Source organism: Aedes albopictus, chromosome 3, assembly GCF_035046485.1.
Source record: "Aedes albopictus strain Foshan chromosome 3, AalbF5, whole genome shotgun sequence".
Classification (NCBI taxonomy): domain Eukaryota; kingdom Metazoa; phylum Arthropoda; class Insecta; order Diptera; family Culicidae; genus Aedes; species Aedes albopictus.
Window position 1 is genome coordinate 94,048,760 of NC_085138.1, and position 24,466 is coordinate 94,073,225.

Consider the following 24,466-nt stretch of genomic DNA (forward strand, 5'->3'; position numbering starts at 1 on the left):
AGCTGCGATGCCATTCTTACCAGCTACTTTGTTGATTTCCATCAGGTGTATGACAACCTTAACTTGCCTCAGCGTAGGAGTTGGATAATGTCCGTCCCTTTTTGCACTGGCGTAGTCTTTTTCTCCGTTGCATTGGTATCCCGTGTCTACATTCCACGCTCTTCAAAGTGCTGTTTTCTCCTTTCAAGTATCTCATGTCCGTCTGACAAGAGGCGCCCATCTTTGTCCCTGCAGGTATCGGCACGCGACACGACGCCGTTGCAGGATGCGACGAGCTTCTGGCAATACTTCCGTGTTTCTTGCTTGAGTACGGCGCAGCAGCTCCATTTCCTCACACTTCGCTTTTTTTTCTCCAGAAAGAGGCGGGTCTGCTGTTTTCGTTTCTGTTTGTAATGTTCCGCGTTCTGCCGGGTTCCTTGCTGCAGCATTGTCACCCTCGCTAAGTTTTTTTCTTTCAAAATCACTCTGCACTTCTCGTCGTACCTTTCGTTTCGTCGACTGCTTTCCACGTACCCGATGGTGCTCTCGGCTGCGTCTTTGATGGCTACTTTTACTGTTTTCCAGTAGTACTCTAGAGGAACCACATCGAGCGTCATAGGCGAAACTACCGGGGGTGCCGGGGGTGCCAGGCACCCCCTAGAATTATGATGAATTGCTGTGAGATATGGACCAATGAATGATGAATGGATGAACTCATGAATATTTGTTTGTAGTGCACCCCCAAGTACAAAACCGTTGTTTCGCCCATGTCGAGCGTCTGGCAATACTGCCTCAAGATATTGTGCGCATGTTGAAACGACATCCGGTTGCATCAGCCGCTGTAGATTGTATCGTGGCGGTCGCTGGTACCGTACACTGTTGATGACGGGAAGTTCTGGGCGTAGTTTGACCATCACCAGGTAGTGATCGGAACGACGAAATCGATAAGTCATAGCCCGTTTTCATTCGTCAGCTAATCGGCGCTGAACTCATCCTCCTGGTCTACCTGAGCGTTGAGGTCTCCTTTTTGACGTCGTGGTTTGGGCAACTGTCGTACTCGCGTTCGAGCTGTGCGTTGAATGCGACCTAGTTATTATCAGTGCTTGCGGAGTGTGGTGTGTACACGTGAATTAAGCTGAAATTGAAGAATCGGCAAATGATGCCGCAACTTTGGTATACGGTATCATTACCTCTAAACGTTCGCAAAATTTAGGTGGGAGCCTAAGATGCTTTCCTAAGCGAACCATACCCACACATCAGTGTGGATTCACCACCTTTAGCACAGGGAGGTGACCGAAGCTACGGATTGCTCAAGCGGAGTAAGCCAAGACGTGGTGGGGGCCCACGTTCTGCTGGGCCTCTTCAGAAATTCCACACATATGGAAGCGTCCCTGTACAAGCGACATGACACCGCTTCAAAAATGTCACAGCCCACCTAGGAGTGCATGGGACACATCAAGAACGTCGCCAGTAAGTTCCTGGTTATGGTATACTAGTCATGCTTTGTAATTCGTAACTGAGATGGTACAGGTCAAACTGGAGATGGAGAGGTCAAACCGCCCTACGGCTCGAACTGCATGGTCAAAACCTACAGAGGATACGCGGTCTAAGGAGTGTCTGGCAGAGATGGGCGAAAAGCCAAAGGAAGAAGGAGACGGCCAGCCTGCGAAGTCGGTCGCAAGGGGTAGGGAAACCAAGCCTCAAGAGGCCAACCGTTAACTGGGATTAAAGTTCAAAACCGATGCACGTATACGTACACCAAGGTGCTGAGGGCCATGCGAAGCGAAAATCGTCTCTCACCGCTGGGTACGGATGTAAAAACCTTCCGGCGCACCAAAACGGGAGTGATGATGGATAGAGGCAGCTAAGAAAAGCACATCCTACAAAGGACTAGTTCAAGAGGTACTGGGCGAAAAAGTGAAGGTAAGAGGCATAACGGCGGAAGTGACTCTCCAGTGTAAAAACCTGGACGAGATCACCGACGCAGCTCGCAGCCGCACTCAAACAGCAGTGCAGCCGCACTCAAACACCAAGTGCATCGATCCGCCTGCGACAGAACCCGACAGGTCCCAAATTGCCACTATCAAGCTTCCCGTAGGGAGGTGAACATCAGATCAGGGTAGGCTGGTCAGTGTGCCCGCCCAGCATATACGCGCCGCCAGAGGCGTGTTTGAAGTATTTCCGGCAAGGACGCAAGTCATGGGCGCGCAAAAGTCTCGACCGGAGCAAACTCTGCAGGAAGTACGGAGTGGAAGGCCATATCGTCACGGAGCGCAACTCGGCATCAAAATGTCTGATCTGCACGGCGAACAAGGGTCACACAACGGGCGGGTCTAAATGTCCAGGCAAGTGAGGAGGTCGAACCAACCGACAATACTGCATAGGGCGGCTAAACTGGCACTGAACAAAGAGATTAAGGCACGTAAGCCGGTGTGCTTCGAAAATCCCTGCCAGGCAGCCAACACGACCCCTTGGGAAGATGCATACAGAATAGTCATAGCCAAGGGCACGTCAGCACCCCCAGAACGCTCCCCTGAGATACTGCAGAAAATCGTGGAAACGCTGTTATCGATACAAAACCATGGGCCCCCGTTTCATATGGCCAAACTGGCCATAACGAGGTTGCCTCGGTGACGAACGATGAGCTCATCGTAATAGCCAAGTTAGTCAAGTTGAACAAGGCTCCGGGTCCAGACGGTATCCCGACAATAGCCATCAAGACGACCATCGAGGCGTGCCCTGATATGTTCAGAACGGCTATGCAGATGTGCCTGGATATAGGTGAATTTCCGGAGAGGTGAAAAAGGCAAAGATTGGTTCTACTGCCTAAACCTGGAGACCCGTCGGCATACAGTCCTATCTGGCTTCTGGACACCACCCGGAAACTGTTGAAACGTATAATTTTGTCGAGGCTGACGGTCTATATCGAGAAACCAGATGACTATGGGTTTTCGGATAACCAGTTTGGCTTACGGAACGGTCGGTGGACGCCATAAAGGCAAATCAGATCGCGAAGTGACACTAATATTAGGGTACAGTCATTGCACAATTATGGGTCACTCTGTCACAATTATTAATCAGTCAGTTCACCATGCAATTCAAATGGAATTGACCCATAATTGTGGGTGACCCTTGATTGTGCTATGACTGTACTTGCCTTGCGGGCCACGGTGGAAGCCCCGTTCCTCAGTCTCAACTACAGGACCAGGACGGCTGTGTTGACGCTGGAAGCAGGGCTCGACTGGGTTAGACGGTTCGGGGGCTTCCATAATGCCGTGGCTCGTGCGTCCTGGTGAATCAAGTTATGATGTCGAAGTATTGAAGCGGCTTTGTTCTCCGTGAACGGAACGTCGAGTAGTGGTTGAAATCATGATTAGTTTTTTTGGGAAATCAACGAAATCCTTCAAACGAATGCCGACAGGCCAGGATGATGGCTCCAGAGCCATATCCTTGAGATCAGGATCTAATCCGATTTTGTAAGAGACAAGTGTCAAAGTGGTTACGTCTTTCCCTTTCGGAACAAGGCGCACAAACTCTGCAGCATCAGGTAAATTTAAACATCGTGAAACGACTTTTTACACATCGTTGTCGCTTATTAGCAGATTCAATCCAGCCATGTACAGCCAAAACTTGTCGGATGCTGTGGCTTGCGTGATAGATGGCACAGTCGCACAGAAAGTTGGATCTCGCTAAGATCGACCGCCTTCGTACCATTTACAGCCGGGACGGACACATCCGGTCTACGGTCTTCTCGACGCCGTTTAACACCAAGTATTGGCCATGCTGACGGTGAGGAAACAGCGACAGATTGAAACGGCCGAGCTGGCTGACCAGTAAAATTGTCGATTTTCTGGCTTAGTTTTTCAACCACCGTGAACCTAGCCGTGAACAGCTCCTGCACTTGTTTTGGTACATCAGCAAGTTGGCAATTAGGCGTCCCATCATGTTGACTGTTGCGATTGTCGGCAGGATAAGCCTGTATTGTACGACCGTTTAGTTCATTTCTACAAGGACAGATGAAAATCGCCTTCCCTGATGAAAACGCTTCTTTGAAGGTGCGATAGTTTAATCCACAGCACTGTTGGTTGATGTGGAACAATGCTTCACAGAAACCGCAACGAAAAGGCTCGATATCATTTATCTCTAGATTGCATTCGCCACAAAGTTGTTTCGCCATAATTGCGCACTCCAACCGAACTTGGTATTGTTACAGAACACCGGTAGGCATACTCTAATCTCGCAGAATGCCCGTGTAGCTGCCGGCTTAGAATAGCACTACGGACCACCTGTTCCGGGGGTAAAAGTCCACCAAACAGGTAACCCCAATCCAAGGTGTCAGGCGACCCGTGCTGAGGGATGAATGGTTGAGGGGGTTTAAAAGATGCTCGATCTTTAACGGAGCCCGTAGCGTGAGTAGATCGCCTTTTTGGGTTGCGTTACGGTGATAGATCTACCAAACCGAAATCTAGTGTCGTCCTATTTTTCAATTTTGGAATATGTGTTCTGGTAATTCAAGGAATTATAGTATTTAGTCCTTTACTACTGGTGTTTTGGTGACTTCCAGTTTTTGAATAAAACTGAGTTTACCAATTTTACTTTGCATATAGTTAAAAACCTCACCATCTGAGGCTAAACTCAATGCAAAGGAAATCAAATTGGGTTAGGGATCCATGTATGTACTAACTCTTCGAAGACTGGAAAGTGCTAGTACGCAAGGAACATACTAGAATCCTTATTACTGAACACATGTTCCATTATTGGAATGATATTGCTGCTAATGTTAAAACCCGGGTCCTAAACTTCCTACTGGGGAGAATATAGCAGCAAAACAAGGGTGATGCTAGATTTCCGATGCATGGCCAATATCAGTACTCTTGTTTTGTTTTCTAAGAAAACAAAACAACAACTGTATCAAAATCGATACTTTATTGCCCCTCAATGGCAATTAAGTAATGCGACATGCACTACACTAAGGATACGGGTAATGTCACAATAGATCTAAAAACTGGTCGCAGTGACAAACCCGAACACGAATAAACAAAAAAAATCTCGCAGAATGCAATTCACAGTGAAATGCAGTATATCTGATATGAAAGATGAAGCTCGCAATTAAAAGGCAGTATAGCACGGGTGAGAGATGGCATTTGCAGTGAACCGCAGTATAGCACTGATGAAGATGGTGATTTATTTGATCTTTATCACCGAGTAGCTGCAGGCACAAAATTAATGATTTTCACGATGAACACTATATTTTGATTAAGTATTTATGCTAATGACACTGTACAACACTTTAGCAACGTACACAGAAGTTTTTTTTACGACGGTAATGGTAGCGCGTAAAAAAACCGCGTAAAAAACCGCGTTATTGAAAAAAAAACGTGGTGAAAAACGCGTGATTTCAAAAAACGTCGTAAAACAAATCAAGTCACGGTAGATGTGGTCCTGACTATTTTACGCGTGTTTTTGAAAAATCGCGGTTTCGAAATCTCCAAAAAAAGTGACCACGGGGTTTATGGACAGCCCCTAAAGGGCGTATCGTGAAGGTAAGGAAGAGAGAGAATGAGTTTCATTGGGTCGATCCCCACGTAACCCGCGGCCCTTCAGTAGATCGGCGAGTATGCGAGTGCTCCCAATGAAGTTCAGAAATCGGCAGTTCAAAGGTGGGACGTTGGTCTTGATTCTGTTGCTGATTTTCCTTTGCTTTTCCTGTTTTTTTTTTCTGAGTTTCCTGAGTTCCTTCTAGAGTTCCTCAAGGAATTCCTCCAAAATATTTCATCTGGAATTCTTTCTTGGATTATTCTTCTCAAAGTACCTTCTGATATTACTTGGAAAAACTTGAAAGGTATACGGAGTGTGACTATAACAAGGACTATAATTTTCGGTATTACAATAACAATCAGTTTGGCTTACTATTCCGTAGAATCGTTACCTATTATGTGGCTCGTTTGGAAAAAGCACTGGTCTAGCGAAAACGAAGTCGTGGTTTTGAATCCAATCAGAACGCAATTTAATACACACTTTTATCGCTCAATTTATCAATTAGTCAACATTCTGTGTCTTCTAATTTTCAAGTTTTCCCAAGTACGTTCGGTCATACCAGCAGATCTGCTATATACCAGTGAAGGACAACATAGGCAACATAGACATATGTGCCTTTTAGTATTCTTTCAGAATCTTTCTGTGCAGCTTGAGAGGAGTTTCCAGTCATCACGGTTTAATGGTTAGGGTGTTAGAATTGCTGCAAAACTTCGACAATACCTAAATTGTCACTTGGGTATCTTCCAAGCACTTTCTTCTAGGAGTTTATTCTGATAATTGTTTTATTAGATCCTTCTGGCAATCCTCCATGAGCCTTTTCTGGAACTCTACCAGGGGTTATTTCTGTGAATCTCGGAAAAATTCTTGCAGAAAATCCTCCATAAGTTGTTTTTACAATTTTTTCGGGAGTTCCTTTTGGAGTTGTTTATGGAAAACTTTGATAAGCTTTTTTTTATTCCACCAGGAGATCCTTCTGGGTATCCTCCTGGAGTTTCTGGAGAAATTCCTCCTCCTCCTCCTCCTCTTCCGGTCAGACTAAGGCCTGAGTGGCCTCTGCTGTACATAGTAGCCGTCTCCATTCCACTCGGACCATGGCTGTGTGTCTTCAGTTCCGCACTCTGCGTAGCTCGCTGCGCACCACGTCTTTTTGTACCGGTCAGATAACTCTCGAGAACCATTTTAGTCGAGTTGCTATCCGACATCTTGATGAAGTGACCCGTCCGCCGTAGCCTCCCGATTTTCGCGGTGTAGACGATGGTTGGTTCTCTCAGCAGATGATGCAGTTCGTGGTTCATTCGACTTCTCCAATTCCCGCCTTCCATTTGCACTCCGCCGTAGGGTACGCAGCATCTTCCGTTCGAAAACTCCAAGGACGCGTTGGTTCTCTGCACGTAGAGTCAATGCTTCGTGCCCATAGAAGAGTACCGGTCTAATCAGCGTTTTGTAAATAGTTAACTTCGTGTGACGGCGAAATTTATTCGATCGTAAATTTCTGCGGAGTCCAAAGTAAGCTCGATTTCCTGTCATAATGCATCTCTGAATTTCGTTGCCGGCGGTCACCTGTGAACCCAAGTACACGAATTCTTCAACTGCCTCGATTTCATCACTATCGATAGAAATTCGTGTTGGCGGGCGGAATCACCAGACGGAGCTCGTGGAGAAATCCACAGAAGGAATTTTTAACATCTTCTGGAAAAAGCATTGTTAGAAATTCATTCATTCTGTGCTTGAGTACTCTTTCCAGAAAAGCATCTCTAAGTTCTCCTAGTTCAGATGTTTCTGCAGTACATTATTAGACATGTAACCTAATTGCTTGGATTCGGGTCGAAAGTATCCGCGATCCACGTGTCTGGTTACCCGTAGCTAGTGACTTAAGCGCCACCTTCAACAGAAGGGCCACTAGCACTGTTTATGTCCGGCCAAAGACTCTTCTCTGAGGGCAGGTTGTTGTTCCCAATCACCGTAAATTCACTTAATCTCCCTTTCCAAACCCAACCAATCTTAAACCAATCAGAAAACCGAAGCTAGAACTGAGACCTAAAATACTATAAAATCATCGCACTTCATATCAAAAAACTCGAGCACTGATGGAGACGCATGGTTACTTAAAATGATTGAAATAATATTTACAAAAAAAATGATTAACTCAGGCAATTTAAAGAAATTCAACTTGAAAACTTAATTCTAAAACGCTTCCCAAAGAAAATAAAGAAAAACTAAAGAAAATTCAAGTTCAATTTTTAAAATTTAATTCGCGAAAAAGTGTGAAAGCAAAAACTAGGAACTAAGGTATTTAACTACTACGTGTATTTACAATATGTTACAAATTCCCCCAACTTTTTTCAGAGCTCATTCTTCGAGTGCACAAAACTAAAACGGGCTTACTTGCTGGCCAGCTGGCTTGGGGTTCCAACGAAGGATGGCTTCACGTGGCGTCGACGCACTTCAGTTCCTCGGAGCGGTTCGGGAATCGCCGTATTCTAAGAGGCCGCACAGCAGATTCTTCGGGAAAATTGTCCCGGAATCGTAGGTGGTGGACAGCTGCTTGCCAGTTAGCGACGACCGAGCGTGGGACGGCCACGTACTTTGGGCTCCAGACAAACACCCACGTTGAATGGGTTTAGCCACCTATTCAACGCATACAATTTAAGCCCAAGCACTCATCACTATTTCAATAAAAAATTACCTTTAAGTACGGCCGATTTTACTTCACACTCTTTTTGACGTTATTGAACCACTTCCGAATAAACTATTCAAAAAATCAACTTTGGGAAAACAATTAGAATTAAAATTAACTAACACTTAACATTAAGTTCAACTCACTTAACCGTTTTAAGATTCAACAACTAACACTTTTACGTTTTCAAATCAACCACCTTGAACAACGGTTTCCACCAGAGTAAAGAGAGTTTGATATGAGTGCCCCAACCCCTTTTATAGGTTCAGCCCACTGATCAGTACTGTCTACTTTCCTGATTTCTGATTGGTCCAAATATGGTTTCCGGTTTTTCTTTTGAAATTTATAGTGAATTTTGATTGGCTGGAAAAAGGGTTTCCGGTTTCGGGTTGTCTTTCCATAGTCTAGCACTTCTTCTCGACTTTCCAAATTATTCGAGTACGAAAGAAAAGCGCATAAAGAATTCCGCCTGCAGGTATGCAATGTACGTGCTTTTTAAAGGTTATCGTTTTAGTACTCGAGCAGACATACCGATTCCTACCACTAGGTGTCTCTAAACGCCACAACGATAAAACGATCAAACTGTTGGGCATACACGGTAAACCACAATTGAACAGATTAAAAAAAAGAATTATTTAAACAATTTTAAAATTGTTTTAATAATAACAAGCACATGTTACAAAGACATTTGTTACATTCGCCCATACTAATTTTTCCAAATTTAAAAATACGCTACACACTCTCACGCAATAACTATGAAATAAATATTGACCTTTTCTTTATTAGAATGTATTATATTTACAATATATATATACATATATTTACAATCTTTATGTGACAACTACGGACCTACATTTAACTGGTTGGAAAAAAAAAACTATTTACAAGTGTCAATCGTTTCAACTTGTAGCTATCTTGTCTTGGAGATTAATTGGTGATTCCTCAACTCAAATCGCAAACATTCCATCTCACATTCATACAACTATACTAAGATTGCCTCAATTGCTACGCAATAGGCGATTCCCCCCTTACCCAATTTTGAATTACTCCATACATAATGGAAGAAAATGAATGACCGACATGGAAATTATTATCCAATAACTTCATAAATATATGAAAGAAATAATTGCCGACTGTTGCTTCAGCATAACTTCATAAAAATATGAAAGAAATGATCTCAACTTATTTTCTAACCAATTCTAACCCATTTCATGCACACATTACTAAACGCATTCATTATTATCGTTTCGGAAATCACATGGGCTATTGCATAACTTCTGGGGTTACTGGATGTTTTCGAACTTCGTATCTTATTGGAATCTATTGGAATGGGTGGTAGTATTCGTATCGCAAAACGGGTGGGGTGGTAACGGGTGGTTTATTTACATTGAACTGTCAGAAGTGAAAGAATGAGATTTTCCTTATGTACCGGTTATATAAGATAATAGTTAGAATATTGAAACGGAAACCACGTATTTGGCAGCGTTTTTTTGATTATTTAAGAGGTAAGGAAATCAAAATTTATTAAGTGATGAAAATAATCTAAAACTCGTTTATTTACTGCGTCTGTAATAGGTGGAACCGGCACAATTAGAATATTTTTAACGGAGATATTTGCAAATTTATATGGTTCAACTAGAAGGAACGAATCGGACTTTTTGACAGCTGGTGGTGATGGACAGATTTGGAATACGAATAGAACTGAATCGCTGGTGCTACAGCATGGGTGTACTTATCTATTGGAGGAACGATGCGGACTTCGCGTTTAGGAGAGATGGAGAATTTGTTCTATTGCATGGAGGTGATACGGAAGCTGATCTTTCATTGATGTGGAAAAATGCAGAAAACTACTGCGGTGGCTCGAATCGATTGACGAAACTATTGGAAAACAACTTATGCTACTATATGCAGATTCTATGTAGATCTACGCGGGATATTTGATTAAGATAAGTATTCAGTTTTTATGTATATTTTATCTTTAATAACCTAAACTAACTTACTGACATAATTCTGATTTTTGTTTATGATGATATTAACCTATTTTCTTTTTTTTTCTTTGAGCTAGGTGTCGCGATTGGAGCCTTTTCGTCGACTACAGGGGTTGTTTGAATTGTTCCGTCTTCTAATCTATTTCTCTTCCTCTAGATGGACCATTTTCTACCCGGAGGCTCTACTGCAGGACGCGGCATGGATGCGACGCCTTGGATTGTGATGACCACTACGTGTGTTTTTAATCTCTTGGTGAGTGATGGTTTATGTAACTTAGTGTGTACCGACATAGCTTTAGGGACTTAGACTTTGATTTTCTTTAAGAATGAGGAGTGATAGGTACCGGGAATGCGTTGCCCGTTCAAATTTGCCAATATAAAAGTATTTGATCCGACCACTTTGTGTATTTTCACTTTTGTGTATAAATTGGCAAATTTTCCCACAAAGTTCTTCGACTTGTCCGACTGGTGAATATTCTTTTTGTAGACAACTTCACCTTCAGTGAACTGTCTTGTAGGATTGCTTCTCAGGTTGTAATGGTGAGAGTACTTATCATAGGCTTTCTTGATATTTCGTTGGACAATTTCGTGAAGTTTTTTCTGGTCTTCTGGTAGGATTGCAGGGCGATAGTCTGCGTTAGGGTTACTGATCAAGAGTGTTTCATACTCTTGTCCGTTGCTGATCATATGTCTACCAAAATTGAGAAAATAAGGGGTGAAACCCGTACTTTCATGAACCGAGGTTCGAATTGCCATTGCAATTTTGTTAACGTCCTCGTCCCAGTCTTTATGGGAGGATTTGTCATTAAGCGAACACCGTATTGCAGTTACGATCACTCTGTTAATACGCTCAGTAGGATTGGGCCCAGGGTGATACACGGCAAGGTTCCAGTGTGTCACTTGGTATTGATGCAACAAACTTTCAAATAGTTTGGAGGTGAAAACGGTAGCATTGTCTGAAATGCAAATCGACGGTACTCCAAATACTAGGAAAACCATGTTTTCCAGAAAAGTGCAAACCGCTTGTGACGTAGCCGACCTCATACACTGAACCATCACAAATTTTGAATAAAAATCTGAGACGACTAAGCACCATATGTTTCCTCGTTTGGATCGGGGATATGGCCCTAAAAAATCTAGGGAGATCATCTCCCACGGTCTGGAACACAGCTTGCGTTTGCCGCAAGGAGGTGTAACATTAACATTGTCCGTTTTGGACTCTTTGCAGACCTCACACGTGTTACAAAATCGCTTTACGTCCACGGCCATTTTAGGCCAGTAGAATTTTTCACGGATTTTCGCTAAAGTCTTAGCAAACCCTAGATGTGCTTCGGTATGGATTTGCGTCATCACGCCTCTTCTTTCTGCCGCAGGTACTACATACTTCCACTTAAAGCAAGAATCTTCGAGCTCTGTGGTATTTGAGATGAATTTGTAGACGTTCCCTTCATGGACTTTGAAATCCTTGAAGCGTTCAGGGTTTTTTTGAATTTGATCCCGTAGACCGTTCAAGTAAGCATCAGGCATTTCAACCGACAATGAGTTGACGCATCTAGAAAGAAAATCCGCAGAAATGTTTTCGCTTCCCTTCTTGTATTCGAAGGTGACGTCATACTTCGACAATTTAAGAGCCCATCTGGCAATTCTTGGAGATTTTGACTCAATGGACATGGACTTTAAAAATGTCAAACTCATTGCGTCAGTTTGAACTACAAATCTGGTTCCTTCTACAAAGTGCCTAAAATTTTCGATGCTTAGTAACACCGCCAAGCACTCCCTTTCTGTTGCACTATAGCGTCGTTGAGTGCTGGAAAGTTTTTTTGAATAATAGGCCAAACATTTACGTTCGCCGTTCTGTATTTGGGTTAGGACAGCTCCGATAGCCTGATCAGAGCTATCTGTCTCAATAATAAATGGCATCTCAAAATCAGGGTTGGCTAAAATGGGCGCGGTAACCAGTGCAGATTTTAATTTGAGGAAAGCACAGTTTGCATCCTCTGTCCATAAAACCTTTTTTCCCTTTTTAAGAAGGTCCGAGATTGGAGCTGTTATGTCGGAGTATTGATTAATAAATTTTTGATAAAAACCTGCTATGCCTAGCAATCGACGGATATCTTTAACAGATTTTGGTATGGGGTAATCAAGCACAGCTTTTATCTTTTCGGGGTCGATTGACAACCCATCCTCGGTAATAATGTAGCCTAAGTACTTTATTTTCCGTTGACAAAAACTGGATTTCTGGACATTTATGGTCAATCCCGCCTTCCTAAATCTTTCAGCCACAATTCTCAGGTAATACATGTGGGTTTCAAAATCATCGGTCGCAATTATAGTGTCGTCCAGATAAACATGGACATATGGCTCTAAATCATGTCCTAAAACTTCACTCATTAACCGGGCCATTGTGGCGGGGGCATTTGTTAAGCCGAAAGGCATTACAGTAAACCTGTATAATCCCTTATTTGTCCGGAACCCAGTTTTGTTTTTGGATGATTCTTCGAGGGGAACTTGATAATAAGATTCAGATAAATCTATTATCGAAAAGTATTTTGACTTTTTAATCCTATGGAGTATGTTCGTCATGCTCGGAAAAGGAAAATCATCCGGCTTGGTTATTTGGTTTAAGCCTCGTGAATCTAAGCATATTCGCCATTTTCCACTGGCCTTCTTGACCGGCAAAATTGGGTTAAGGAAGTCTACAGGCCCACTACACTCTTCAATAACCCCTAGTTTTTTCATTCTTTCGACTTCACTGTCAACTTCACGTTCTACAGTCGGGGAATATTTATACATTGGCTGCTTTCTTCTTAGGTGTGCATCAGGAAGTATTTCTATACTGTGTTTGATAAGATCTGTTTTCCCTAAATGACCATCTTGAGTGCAAGGCAATGTCTTAACCGCCTCAAATAGCTCTAACCGTTGACTTGAACTGAGATTATGTTCGGTGATAATTTCATCTGGATGGTTAAAAGAGCTTTGAGGGAAATCTAATGTGGGAAGTTCCAAACTGGGGTCATTTTCATACTCCACCGATGATTTTTGCGTGACTTCCTGTTCTAACATCTCGTTAGGTACCAATTGGAAAACTATTGAATCGAGACTATTTTCGAAATAGTTTTCAACAAAAAACAAGTCGATCGTGTTCACGGTACCCTCAGTTGAATCACTATTTAAGGGTTGTGGATCATAAGGGCTACGTAACTCAAAACCAAACTGGTCTAGGAAGTTCATTCCCAGTATCAAAGGTTGGGATATTCCCACTACGATTACAGTAGGGACGACTTTCGTAACGTTACCGTATGTGTAGGGCATTTGTACACCTCCGAGACATTGATGAGCAGTACCATCCGCAGTTTTAATTTTAAGGTTAATGTTGTGAACTTTCAGTCCCAATTGATCAATAAGATCTCTGGAATTTATGATGGACATAGCTGCCCCAGTGTCTGCCAAAGCCTCAACTTCATAACCTAAGACCTGAACCTTGATCTTTGGACATCGATGTGGCTTAACTTTAATTTCAAAAACTTCGGAAAACGTAGGAAAAGGATTGGTCAGATCAGCTTTGGGAACCACTGTTGAATCAGAAGGAGAAGATTGGTTCCTTAAACATTCTCCTGTAACTCGTTTTTTGGAACTTTAGCGAATGTTGCGTTAGTTGGATGGTTGTTAGGACAGTTGAAAGAAGTTCTTCCACTATGCCCACAAACATGGCAAAAGATCCTTTTTTCTTCAGGACAATATTTCCAAATATGATCATTTCCACGACAATTCCAACAAATTATTCCCGTTTCCTCATTGTTTTGCTCGCTTGTGTACTTATTTCCATTTTGCCTATTAGTTCTACGACCAACTTTGACATTTAGCGCATTGACGTACTCCTCCTCGCTTTCTTCTTCATCAGCACTTAAAGCATGAATATCGGCGTTAGTGCCTCGTGACTTTGGATTGAAAAGATTTGATTCCAAGGCATCAAATCGATAACACTTTTGTGCTAAATCTTCAATCGACCGAATGTCTTCTAAAGCCAGCCTTCTCTTGTATGAAATCTTCATATTTTCTACCACTAAATCGAATTTTTCGATATCTGGCAATGGGTTAATCAAACGTTGCGATAAGGACTCGATTTCAGTAAGAAAAGCGCTGAAAAGCTCATTAGGCTTTTGCTTGCGGTTTCGCATTTCTTCTTTAATGTACCTATCCCTATTAGGGTTGTCGTACCTAATGGAGAGGTAGTACAACAGTGTGTCCCAATCTACGAAACGTTCAACGTAGGTCGTATACCAAGTATATGCATCCCCTGTAAACAAAAGGTGAGCATGGGGTTTAAGTTCTTCCTTATCGATTTCATAAGACCTGCAGAGCATATCAATTGTCCTTAAAAAGGACACCAAAGGAACAATATTGTTGTCGCCACAGAATTTTGGCCATGTGCCAATGATTTTACACAAATGGTGCGGTGGGTTCCGAACGTTTCTCATATTCGGTGTTTGAGGCGGATCAAAGGGGTTTCGCAAAGCATTTGGGCCGCTAGTCAAGGAAGTCCTATCAGAGTAAATCCTTTCTGGTTGATGAGGCAAAGATCGATTGAAAATCACGTTTGAGGACCGCTGCGTGCTCGTTAGTGAGGGAGGAATGTTCAAATTACCAGGGATAACTGAATAATGTTGAACGTCATTTTGCCTTCTGAAGGAAGTCGAATACGGTGTCGATCCTGGGGTTCGTTGGAATGTCGGAGTGTAGCGACTTTCTTCCCCACGAATATTGGCATTTTCTAATTGATCAGTGAGTAAATTGATCCGATCGGAGCCTACTCGATCTGTTCGTTGGTTTTCCAAAATTGTACTAACGCATTTTTGGACGTAAGTTTCGATTTGTGACACATGTACAAAATCATCTCTGGACGATTGTCCAAAATTATTGGTCACTTGTGAATTTGGTCTAAAAGCACTCACAAACACCGGGGGTCGCGAGGTTTGGGACGTCTGACCTCCCCGTGCCTCTTGTTGGAAATTACCTGTTTGAACCTCCTCAGTTCTTAGCCTGCGTGACATATTGACCGGAGTGGTATTCTGTACCCGCTCTGGGCTAATTAAAGGATTTACCGCTTCTGTGACTGGTGAGTTCAAGACTACTAAATCATCAATAATGTCACCATTTGATTCTAAACTTTCTTCACCGTCCCTAGTCGAAGACAAAAATGCAACGCGACGCGCTTGCTCGTTTGACTTAGGTATTGCCCCTGTCGATCTCTGATTAATACCTGAAACCGATACGCTTTCAGCGCGAGTCTGTCCTATCTCATTTCTACCCACGGTGCCACTAGAGTCCAAAGGCATTTGCATGTACAATTCGTCCTTATTTTCGATCAGTTCATTGAAATACTTCAACAACATGTCCTTGATGGCGTCTACTAAGACGTAACGGTTCTCTTCTTCGCGCGGAGTCTGTACCTGGCATCGTCTAAGCCTGAGATAATAATGGTACAACTTAGATTTTGATTTGAGGTTTGCCTGGTATATGATACTATCTTCGATTTCCTTTAAACGATTCCCTATGAACGCACATTCCTCAGAGATTCCTCGCCATGATAAGTAATCGCGATTTCCTTTCTCGTCATCCCTTAGGGCAGACCGAAGACGACGCTCATTGTCCTGTCTGTGTTCCGAAATCGATAATCCCCGCAAAATCAACTCATACTCCAACTCACACTCTTCCAAATGTGACGCATTCATACGATAAAGGTTCGCTGTAAACTTGGCCATATTGACCAGAGGTTTCTTCTCACGTCCCACTCTCAAAAAGAAAAAAAAAAAACTCCAAAAATAATATTAAATAAAAGTAATTTTAAAAAAATACCCTAAATTCAGAAATATTACACGTTTCCAAAAAAGAATTTGAAACAAATTCTAACTAATTTAACCCGCCCCACGTTGGGCGCCAAAATGTAACCTAATTGCTTGGATTCGGGTCGAAAGTATCCGCGATCCACGTGTCTGGTTACCCGTAGCTAGTGACTTAAGCGCCACCTTCAACAGAAGGGCCACTAGCACTGTTTATGTCCGGCCAAAGACTCTTCTCTGAGGGCAGGTTGTTGTTCCCAATCACCGTAAATTCACTTAATCTCCCTTTCCAAACCCAACCAATCTTAAACCAATCAGAAAACCGAAGCTAGAACTGAGACCTAAAATACTATAAAATCATCGCACTTCATATCAAAAAACTCGAGCACTGATGGAGACGCATGGTTACTTAAAATGATTGAAATAATATTTACAAAAAAAATGATTAACTCAGGCAATTTAAAGAAATTCAACTTGAAAACTTAATTCTAAAACGCTTCCCAAAGAAAATAAAGAAAAACTAAAGAAAATTCAAGTTCAATTTTTAAAATTTAATTCGCGAAAAAGTGTGAAAGCAAAAACTAGGAACTAAGGTATTTAACTACTACGTGTATTTACAATATGTTACAAATTCCCCCAACTTTTTTCAGAGCTCATTCTTCGAGTGCACAAAACTAAAACGGGCTTACTTGCTGGCCAGCTGGCTTGGGGTTCCAACGAAGGATGGCTTCACGTGGCGTCGACGCACTTCAGTTCCTCGGAGCGGTTCGGGAATCGCCGTATTCTAAGAGGCCGCACAGCAGATTCTTCGGGAAAATTGTCCCGGAATCGTAGGTGGTGGACAGCTGCTTGCCAGTTAGCGACGACCGAGCGTGGGACGGCCACGTACTTTGGGCTCCAGACAAACACCCACGTTGAATGGGTTTAGCCACCTATTCAACGCATACAATTTAAGCCCAAGCACTCATCACTATTTCAATAAAAAATTACCTTTAAGTACGGCCGATTTTACTTCACACTCTTTTTGACGTTATTGAACCACTTCCGAATAAACTATTCAAAAAATCAACTTTGGGAAAACAATTAGAATTAAAATTAACTAACACTTAACATTAAGTTCAACTCACTTAACCGTTTTAAGATTCAACAACTAACACTTTTACGTTTTCAAATCAACCACCTTGAACAACGGTTTCCACCAGAGTAAAGAGAGTTTGATATGAGTGCCCCAACCCCTTTTATAGGTTCAGCCCACTGATCAGTACTGTCTACTTTCCTGATTTCTGATTGGTCCAAATATGGTTTCCGGTTTTTCTTTTGAAATTTATAGTGAATTTTGATTGGCTGGAAAAAGGGTTTCCGGTTTCGGGTTGTCTTTCCATAGTCTAGCACTTCTTCTCGACTTTCCAAATTATTCGAGTACGAAAGAAAAGCGCATAAAGAATTCCGCCTGCAGGTATGCAATGTACGTGCTTTTTAAAGGTTATCGTTTTAGTACTCGAGCAGACATACCGATTCCTACCACTAGGTGTCTCTAAACGCCACAACGATAAAACGATCAAACTGTTGGGCATACACGGTAAACCACAATTGAACAGATTAAAAAAAAGAATTATTTAAACAATTTTAAAATTGTTTTAATAATAACAAGCACATGTTACAAAGACATTTGTTACAGACATAAAAAAAAGAAAAATTAGAGTTCCTTATCGAATTGTCTTATTCTGCAACACCATTTGAAGATCTGGAAGCCCAGCCCATGAACCTCAATCAATACACGCTCAGCTTTTTAGCAAGATCATTCTGAGCATATCTAGGCTCGCTTCCCAGTACAGCTCAGGATCTTTTAGTGATGTAAAGTTTCTTGAAATCCCTTGAAAGAGAGTATCTGTGTATTCCATACCAGGTATACACGAATGCAGTAATAATAAAGCAGACTTTGTCCCAGTGGAGATGTCTCGTCATGAAGAAGCAGAAGGTCATTATGAATTCCATTTCAGATTTCCGTTGAAGGATCTCGAACTACGCTTCTTCGTTAACGAATGGTTCCATCTAAAAATCTAATGCAAAATATTCATTCTCTTCCACAGCTCACCTATCAACAGCTATAAACCGGCTGCCACGCCTCCGTCTTCGATGGCGCAGTCCATTCAACAACAACAGCAGCAGATCGTGGGGTCACCTTCTTCGATCCAGCAACAGCATCAACACCCGCAACAGCAGCAGCATGGTCCACCCTCCAGCAATACCCCACCGGACACGGGATCGCATCACATGAGCAGCAGCAGCAGCAGTACACCGCCAGTCGCCGCCGGAATGATCTCAAGCAACGCTACTACCTCGTCCTCCGGACCACCTCCACCGCCACCAACGTCGGCGTCCTCGTCGGCGTCAACGTCGGGTCCCTGCGGGGCGGCGGCACCATCGAGCTTGATCGATCTGAACGACTGGGCCAACAACTATCGGGTGCTGGCCCGACGGAAAGACTTCTACGAGTCGGGGGTGATACGGTCTACACCGTCGCCCAGCACGGTCGTGGTGCAGTTCGACTATCCGGAGGGAAGCGTGCAGAAGTACGATGATGTGTTTGGCGCTGGTCGCTACGATATCATCGACGACGCGTGTCCTTCCGCGTCGGACGTGGGTCCCGGCAGTAGGGTGTGCGTTCGGATTCAAACCGTGCCCGCCTATCCGACCGGGAACGTTTTCGTCGAGGCTGTGGTTAAAGAAATGCATAATAGTACTAAGAAGTTTTCCGTGCAATTCATTGGACCCGGTGGAGGGGCACAGGAGGTTTGTATAATATTTGTCACAATCCTAAATAATATGAGTTCCATGATTTGAATTCCATATTTCAGATAAAGTTGGTGAAAAGGGTAGACATCCGACTGCTGAAACCCCCCTGGTGGGATGAGCTGGAAGAGATGGTAGAAGCAGTGGAGGGTGCCCGGAACCGATCCCAACCTACCCCAGTCAGTAGTAGTAGGTCCGGTCCAGTGAGCTATCACAGCGCGGACGGAATGTCTCAACTGCCCGCCAATGCCATCGTGTACAGTCAGAGTTCAGTTCCCCCGGTCAGTGCGTCGGGAGTTCCGTACAAAGCCATCAGCATCACGCAAGGGCGTGGTGTGGCGGCTGCCGCGCGATACGATCCCCAACAGCAGCAGCAGCAACAACAGTCACATGTGCCATTACAGTTCCATCAGATTCTTCCGACGCTGCACGTGAACGAGGAACACTATCGGACGGCGGCGACCTCACCGATGACGGCAGGACCAACTGGGTCCGGTGGTGGTGGGTTCGATGGCCAGCCGACAACGACTCTTATAGCAAATAATCACTATCAGGCACATCACCTCGCCTCCCAACAGCAGCAAGGAGGGAACGAGTTGGGGGCGCCTGGTGGCTCAAATACAGTATTAACGTCTGGCAGTCCAGACGATTTGCACGTTGCAAATCGGAACTTCTTCGACTACGAAAGCGACGACGAACTGCGGCGAGGAGAGATCAACTTCCGTATGGATGGGGGTGAGTGTTCTAATTGCATATTGGAAATGGATGGATCTACTATGTTTTCAGTGCTTAGTCCGTTTGTCTGTGGTTTAAATAAGATTTATCGGATTCATCTTATACGCAATGAAAAAGTTCACAACATTATGACTAATAATTGTAAACTTATTTCTTGATACGATTTATTTGTTAAGGAGTGCGTCCGATCCTTGTTTCTATCGCTATGTCTTATCTTTTAAAACGTTTATTTTTACAAAAATATGTATATAACTGCTACATTGCAATTTCCACCTGCTTTCAGAAAACGAAAAATACTCAGGCAGTAGCAAGCGAAGCAGCATGCAAAGTCGTGGCAGTACGTCTAGCTTACTGGACCAGCGCAGTACTCCCAGATCTCAACCAGCAACTCCAAGGTAAGGGGGAAGAAAACATACAACTCGTATTACGTATTATTAATGCAAAAATCTTCGGATAAACAGATCTCAAGCGGCGACGCCACATCGCTTCAAGAAGGGCGACGTCGTGTCCACCCCCAACGGTATACGGAAAAAGTTCAACGGCAAACAGTGGCGACGGTTGTGCTCGAACGAGTCTTGCTCTAAAGAATCTCAACGACGCGGCTATTGCTCGCGGCATCTCAGCCAAAAAGGAAACGCCCTGCGTTCGTCCGCCGGTTCCACGGCCAACCATTTCGCTAGGTGAGAATGGACGTTTTCACTGATAGTTACACTTGTAAACCCAATATTTTGTTGTTATTGCAGTAGTCGATCTAGCAGCAAAACTCAACTGGACGAGGACACTTCTCGGGATTCGGAAACGTCGCCAAACTACCGGGTAACCGGACGGTTTGACGAAACGGAAACGGACGTAGCCAATATGCTGGGTGAGTACGATATTGAATTATTACTACTTAGCGTGGGGCGGGGCAAGATGGGTCACCTAAGGATGGATCACCAAAACTTTGTAAATACAAATCTTATTAGTTTGTATTCGTCCGCTACTCTTTAATACAATCGTTAGCTATGCTTAAAGTCGATAAAAAGTTCATTAAATACAAAATATGATGTTAAACAAGCAGTTTTAAAAAGTGATCGATTTTGCGTCCGTGAAAAAAGCGCGGGACAAGATGGGTCACCTTTTAAGTAATTCACATTTTCTCAACAAAAAACGTCAAAACATAAGATTTGTTCCGCATTCATATAGGGTAATTGTTCCCATCGTTGTGGTAGTACCTAATGTTGCGGTAATGGCAATTGAGCACCTTTTCGACTGAAATGTTACCAAAAGGTATTTTTAATAGAAGTATGGTGCTTAAATTATGAGATTGCACCATTTGTTTGCTTAAGATTTGCCCAAAAACCTATTTAAAAAAAATATTTTCCTTAATGTGTTTGCTGCTGTGTTCCTATTGTTGCGGTAGTGTTCCTAATGTTGCGGTATCCCATATGATTTCAATGGGATACCGCAACAATAGGAACAAATACCGCAACATTAGGAACACAATGTTCTTTCAGATAAAAACGAATAAAATGCTCATAACAACATCAAAGTGGCAATATTTCGTTATTTTACCGTAGATTAAGGATGGATTTTGTTATTTTCAATTCGTTCCATGTAAAAAGTTTGCTTGGGGAGATACAATTGTGGTTTAAGCATAAACCCAGTGCTTAACTCCTCCATGATCGGATCAATTACCCTATGCTCCATATCCATACTGAGTAAACAAGATCTAGTAGTAAACATTTTATAAATTTATTTGGAATATAAGAAACTTTACGACTCATTGTTACATCGTGTTACATCGAACCGAGGGAAACAACACCTCAAAAGAACGCTTCGGATTGAGCATTATAGAGGGTGCCAGTGAGATGCCAAACGATGTTTTTGAAACAAATTTCTTCTAAGTAATATGTCTGTTTGCCTGTGCTAATAGAGTGTTTGATTTCTACTTATTAGGGTTTATGAATATACATGCAGATTTCCCAATGTTTACATTTTGGACTTTTAGCTTAGTACCACAGACAAACACTCTTATAATTCCCTGGATAATTCGCATCGTACACCGATTTAACGGTATTTTTCAAAATTTGATTGTAGGCCAACTGCCCAACCGTGGCGCTCGCATCGTTTTTGTTCGAGTTTGACGTTTGCTCACTACTGCCATCTAGTTGGTGGTCGGCTAAACATAGTCCTTTTAGCATTGGGCGAATATGTTTACGCACGCTCCCTCACTTCAAGATAAAATAAAATATTATGTTTCCAGTTCAAAACCGAATTAGCGACATTTTTTCTTTGACTTCCGCTGCCTTTGCCCTGCGTTAAACATAATGTCGGAAGTGGGGCGCTGTATTGTACACCTGGTGCACTATACAGCGCCCCACTTCCGACATTGTGTCCAACGCAAGGCAAAAGCAGCGGAAGTCAAAGAAAAAATGTCGCTAATTCGGTTTTGAACTGGAAACATAATATTAAAAAGAAAGCATAAGATTTCCAACGGAAAAGGACGTCGGAAGCTTCTTCTAAAGTGTGTCACATCCATACTGAATATTTGTAGTGCTGTCGCACTGTATTTTTGAACTGTCATATCTCGGAAACCAGTAAACCGAATTGAATGAAATTTTGAACGTACACTAACAATATGTAAATGCTTCACAAACTATTAAAACATAGATACTTTTTGAACGTTGGAAAAAGTTATCATGGATTGACACTTTTTGGACTTTTCTCGAAAAAATATATTTTTTTTACATTAAGTGTTGATATCCAAAGATTTTCCACTTCTGTTCTCAAATTATCTCTAATCAGATATATTTGAGCCTATTTAGATTGAAGGAAGAACACATTTAATAATTTTTGTGTGGTATTGTAAATTTGATTTATTTTCCTCTATATGGGTAAAAATTTCAACCCGATATAACTTAATTCGCCGTGAGAAAATATTACATTTTATAACGTCGTATTGAGTATCAATATATTGTTGATAAACGTTAAAAAATTCATTCAATTTGGTTCACTGGTTTCCGAGTTATGACAGCTCAAAAATGAATTGTCTAAAAAATAGTGTTTAACGCGAACGGTTCTGACTTCGAGAAAAATTAATCAACCGAGCCCAAATTTGTACCAATGATGCACACATAATAGATTGACAAACAGTCAAAATTTGAGATTTTTTGATGCACTCTATGAAAAGTTACAGCATGTTGATTTTTTTTTTGTGGGAGAAAAAAAGTTGCCTATCCCAAACATTTTGGCCATCCCCTGTATTTAAAGTCAATAAAATGTTTAATTAAGTGGTAAACCAGGTGTCCTAAGGACTGCAGATCCAAGAGATATGACGTGCTAGGTAGGTAGAGTGCGATGAGAGGAATAGGAATGTAGGTCAACCCGGAAAAACGCAGGTCAGATTACCGTAAATCAGTGGATGAGTTCAACACTATTCTTTCTGTATTTGCATTTAGGGGAGTGTTCTCCACTTCTCTCATGTGAACCGAATCAAATGCGATTCATCTTTGACGTAGAGCCATCTTTAACATATGGACTGGACTGGACACTGAAACGACTTCTGATATAAGTTCGTCTGCGGGTTCGCTTTTTAACCCAACTTATATTTGAATCGAACTAGACAGTTTTCTCATGAGGTGTTATGTATTTAAAATTTTTGTTAAACTGGAGCCTCAATATTGCAATAACGGTTAAGCGCGCTGTAATGATACTCATGTACCTCGTCACCCACTTCGTGCAACTACATTAGTGGTCTAATAACACTTAGCGCGCTCGGCATAGTTCCATCATGCCGCTCAAAGTGTTGCCACAAATAATGCTTAGTTTTCAAAACCCAGTTATCTGGCTGGTGAGACATGGGAGCCTAAGCTTCAACTGTTAATGCAACCAGAGACTACTCAGACTTATACGAGTTTAGGTTAGTTTGGCTATTAGAGCCTAAGATGCCATTAATAGAAGAAACATGACGAGATGTTTATGTAATGTAAAACAATACAACATAACAAAAGAGAACCATTTCAAAACCATTTGATTAAATGTATAGCCAGTAGTTAAATTACAATTCAATATATTTACGGTACATTTTATTGTTTGAAACTATACATGTACCATACACTGGGAAAAATCTTCATTCCTTCTGTGTCCGGGACATGGATTTTTGCAATGGGGGTAAACAAATGGTTTTCATTAGTGCGACTCATACTTTTGATGAGACGCCATACAGCAGCGACTCATACAATTTAGAGCACATACTATTCATGTGCTAATTTGCCTGCGTAATCGGGTATTGGTTGCATATATATACTTTGGATGTGGTTTGGCACATGGATATTTGCCATTAAGTATGAGGCAATTTTCCTGAGTGTACAATGTACGGTATATTAAAACCCACGTATCAGTATTTCGAACAATTCATTTACAATAAAATGTATGGTTTTGCAAAAAAATATATGTGGAGAAAAATATTGTTTTGTATTGTTACCATACTTAACAACCTGTAGAATATATTAGGGGGATTCACTTAGCAGCGTAAACTGATTAAACAGATTAAACGTCGCGATCACCAAGGCAGAATTTGATTATTTCATTCGCAAAATCATGAAACATTTCAAATAGGCAGAAAATCATGGCTTACGCAGCAATTCAATCTGTTTAGTGGGTACCCCTATTGTAAAAATCTTATTTACAATTCACTATATGGTGTCTACATTACATCTTATTGTTTTTATATTTTTATTTTTACAGTGGTGTCTATTGTAACAATATGGTTCTAAATAGTACTGTTACAATACAACGTTCGGTTTTTCAACTGTATTTTTTATTCGGGCGGTGTATGTGTATTTTTGTCAAAATTCATTGTGAAAATAATATGGAATGATTAGGTTTTGTTTTTCACCTAGTGCATGCTATATCCCTGGTGATGTAAATCACGA

At 42.0% G+C, this 24,466-nt stretch overlaps 1 protein-coding gene and 1 long non-coding RNA gene across 6 annotated transcripts in view; one reads left to right on the top strand and one right to left on the bottom strand.

Moving 5' to 3' along the window:
* Window positions 1–24,466, top strand: part of LOC109411737 (mucin-19) — a 223,838-nt gene that overhangs the window by 153,109 nt on the left and 46,263 nt on the right. For all 5 annotated transcript variants that reach the window (XM_062859880.1, XM_062859881.1, XM_062859883.1 and 2 more), the window contains exons 4-8: window positions 18,113–18,815; window positions 18,881–19,550; window positions 19,834–19,945; window positions 20,012–20,230; window positions 20,294–20,415. In XM_062859880.1, coding sequence (XP_062715864.1) covers window positions 18,113–18,815; window positions 18,881–19,550; window positions 19,834–19,945; window positions 20,012–20,230; window positions 20,294–20,415 — 1,826 coding nt within the window. The remainder of the gene's footprint in view (window positions 1–18,112; window positions 18,816–18,880; window positions 19,551–19,833; window positions 19,946–20,011; window positions 20,231–20,293; window positions 20,416–24,466) is intronic.
* The window catches only part of LOC134291749 (uncharacterized), a 401,595-nt gene that overhangs the window by 84,283 nt on the left and 292,846 nt on the right, over window positions 1–24,466 (bottom strand). The window lies entirely within an intron of this gene.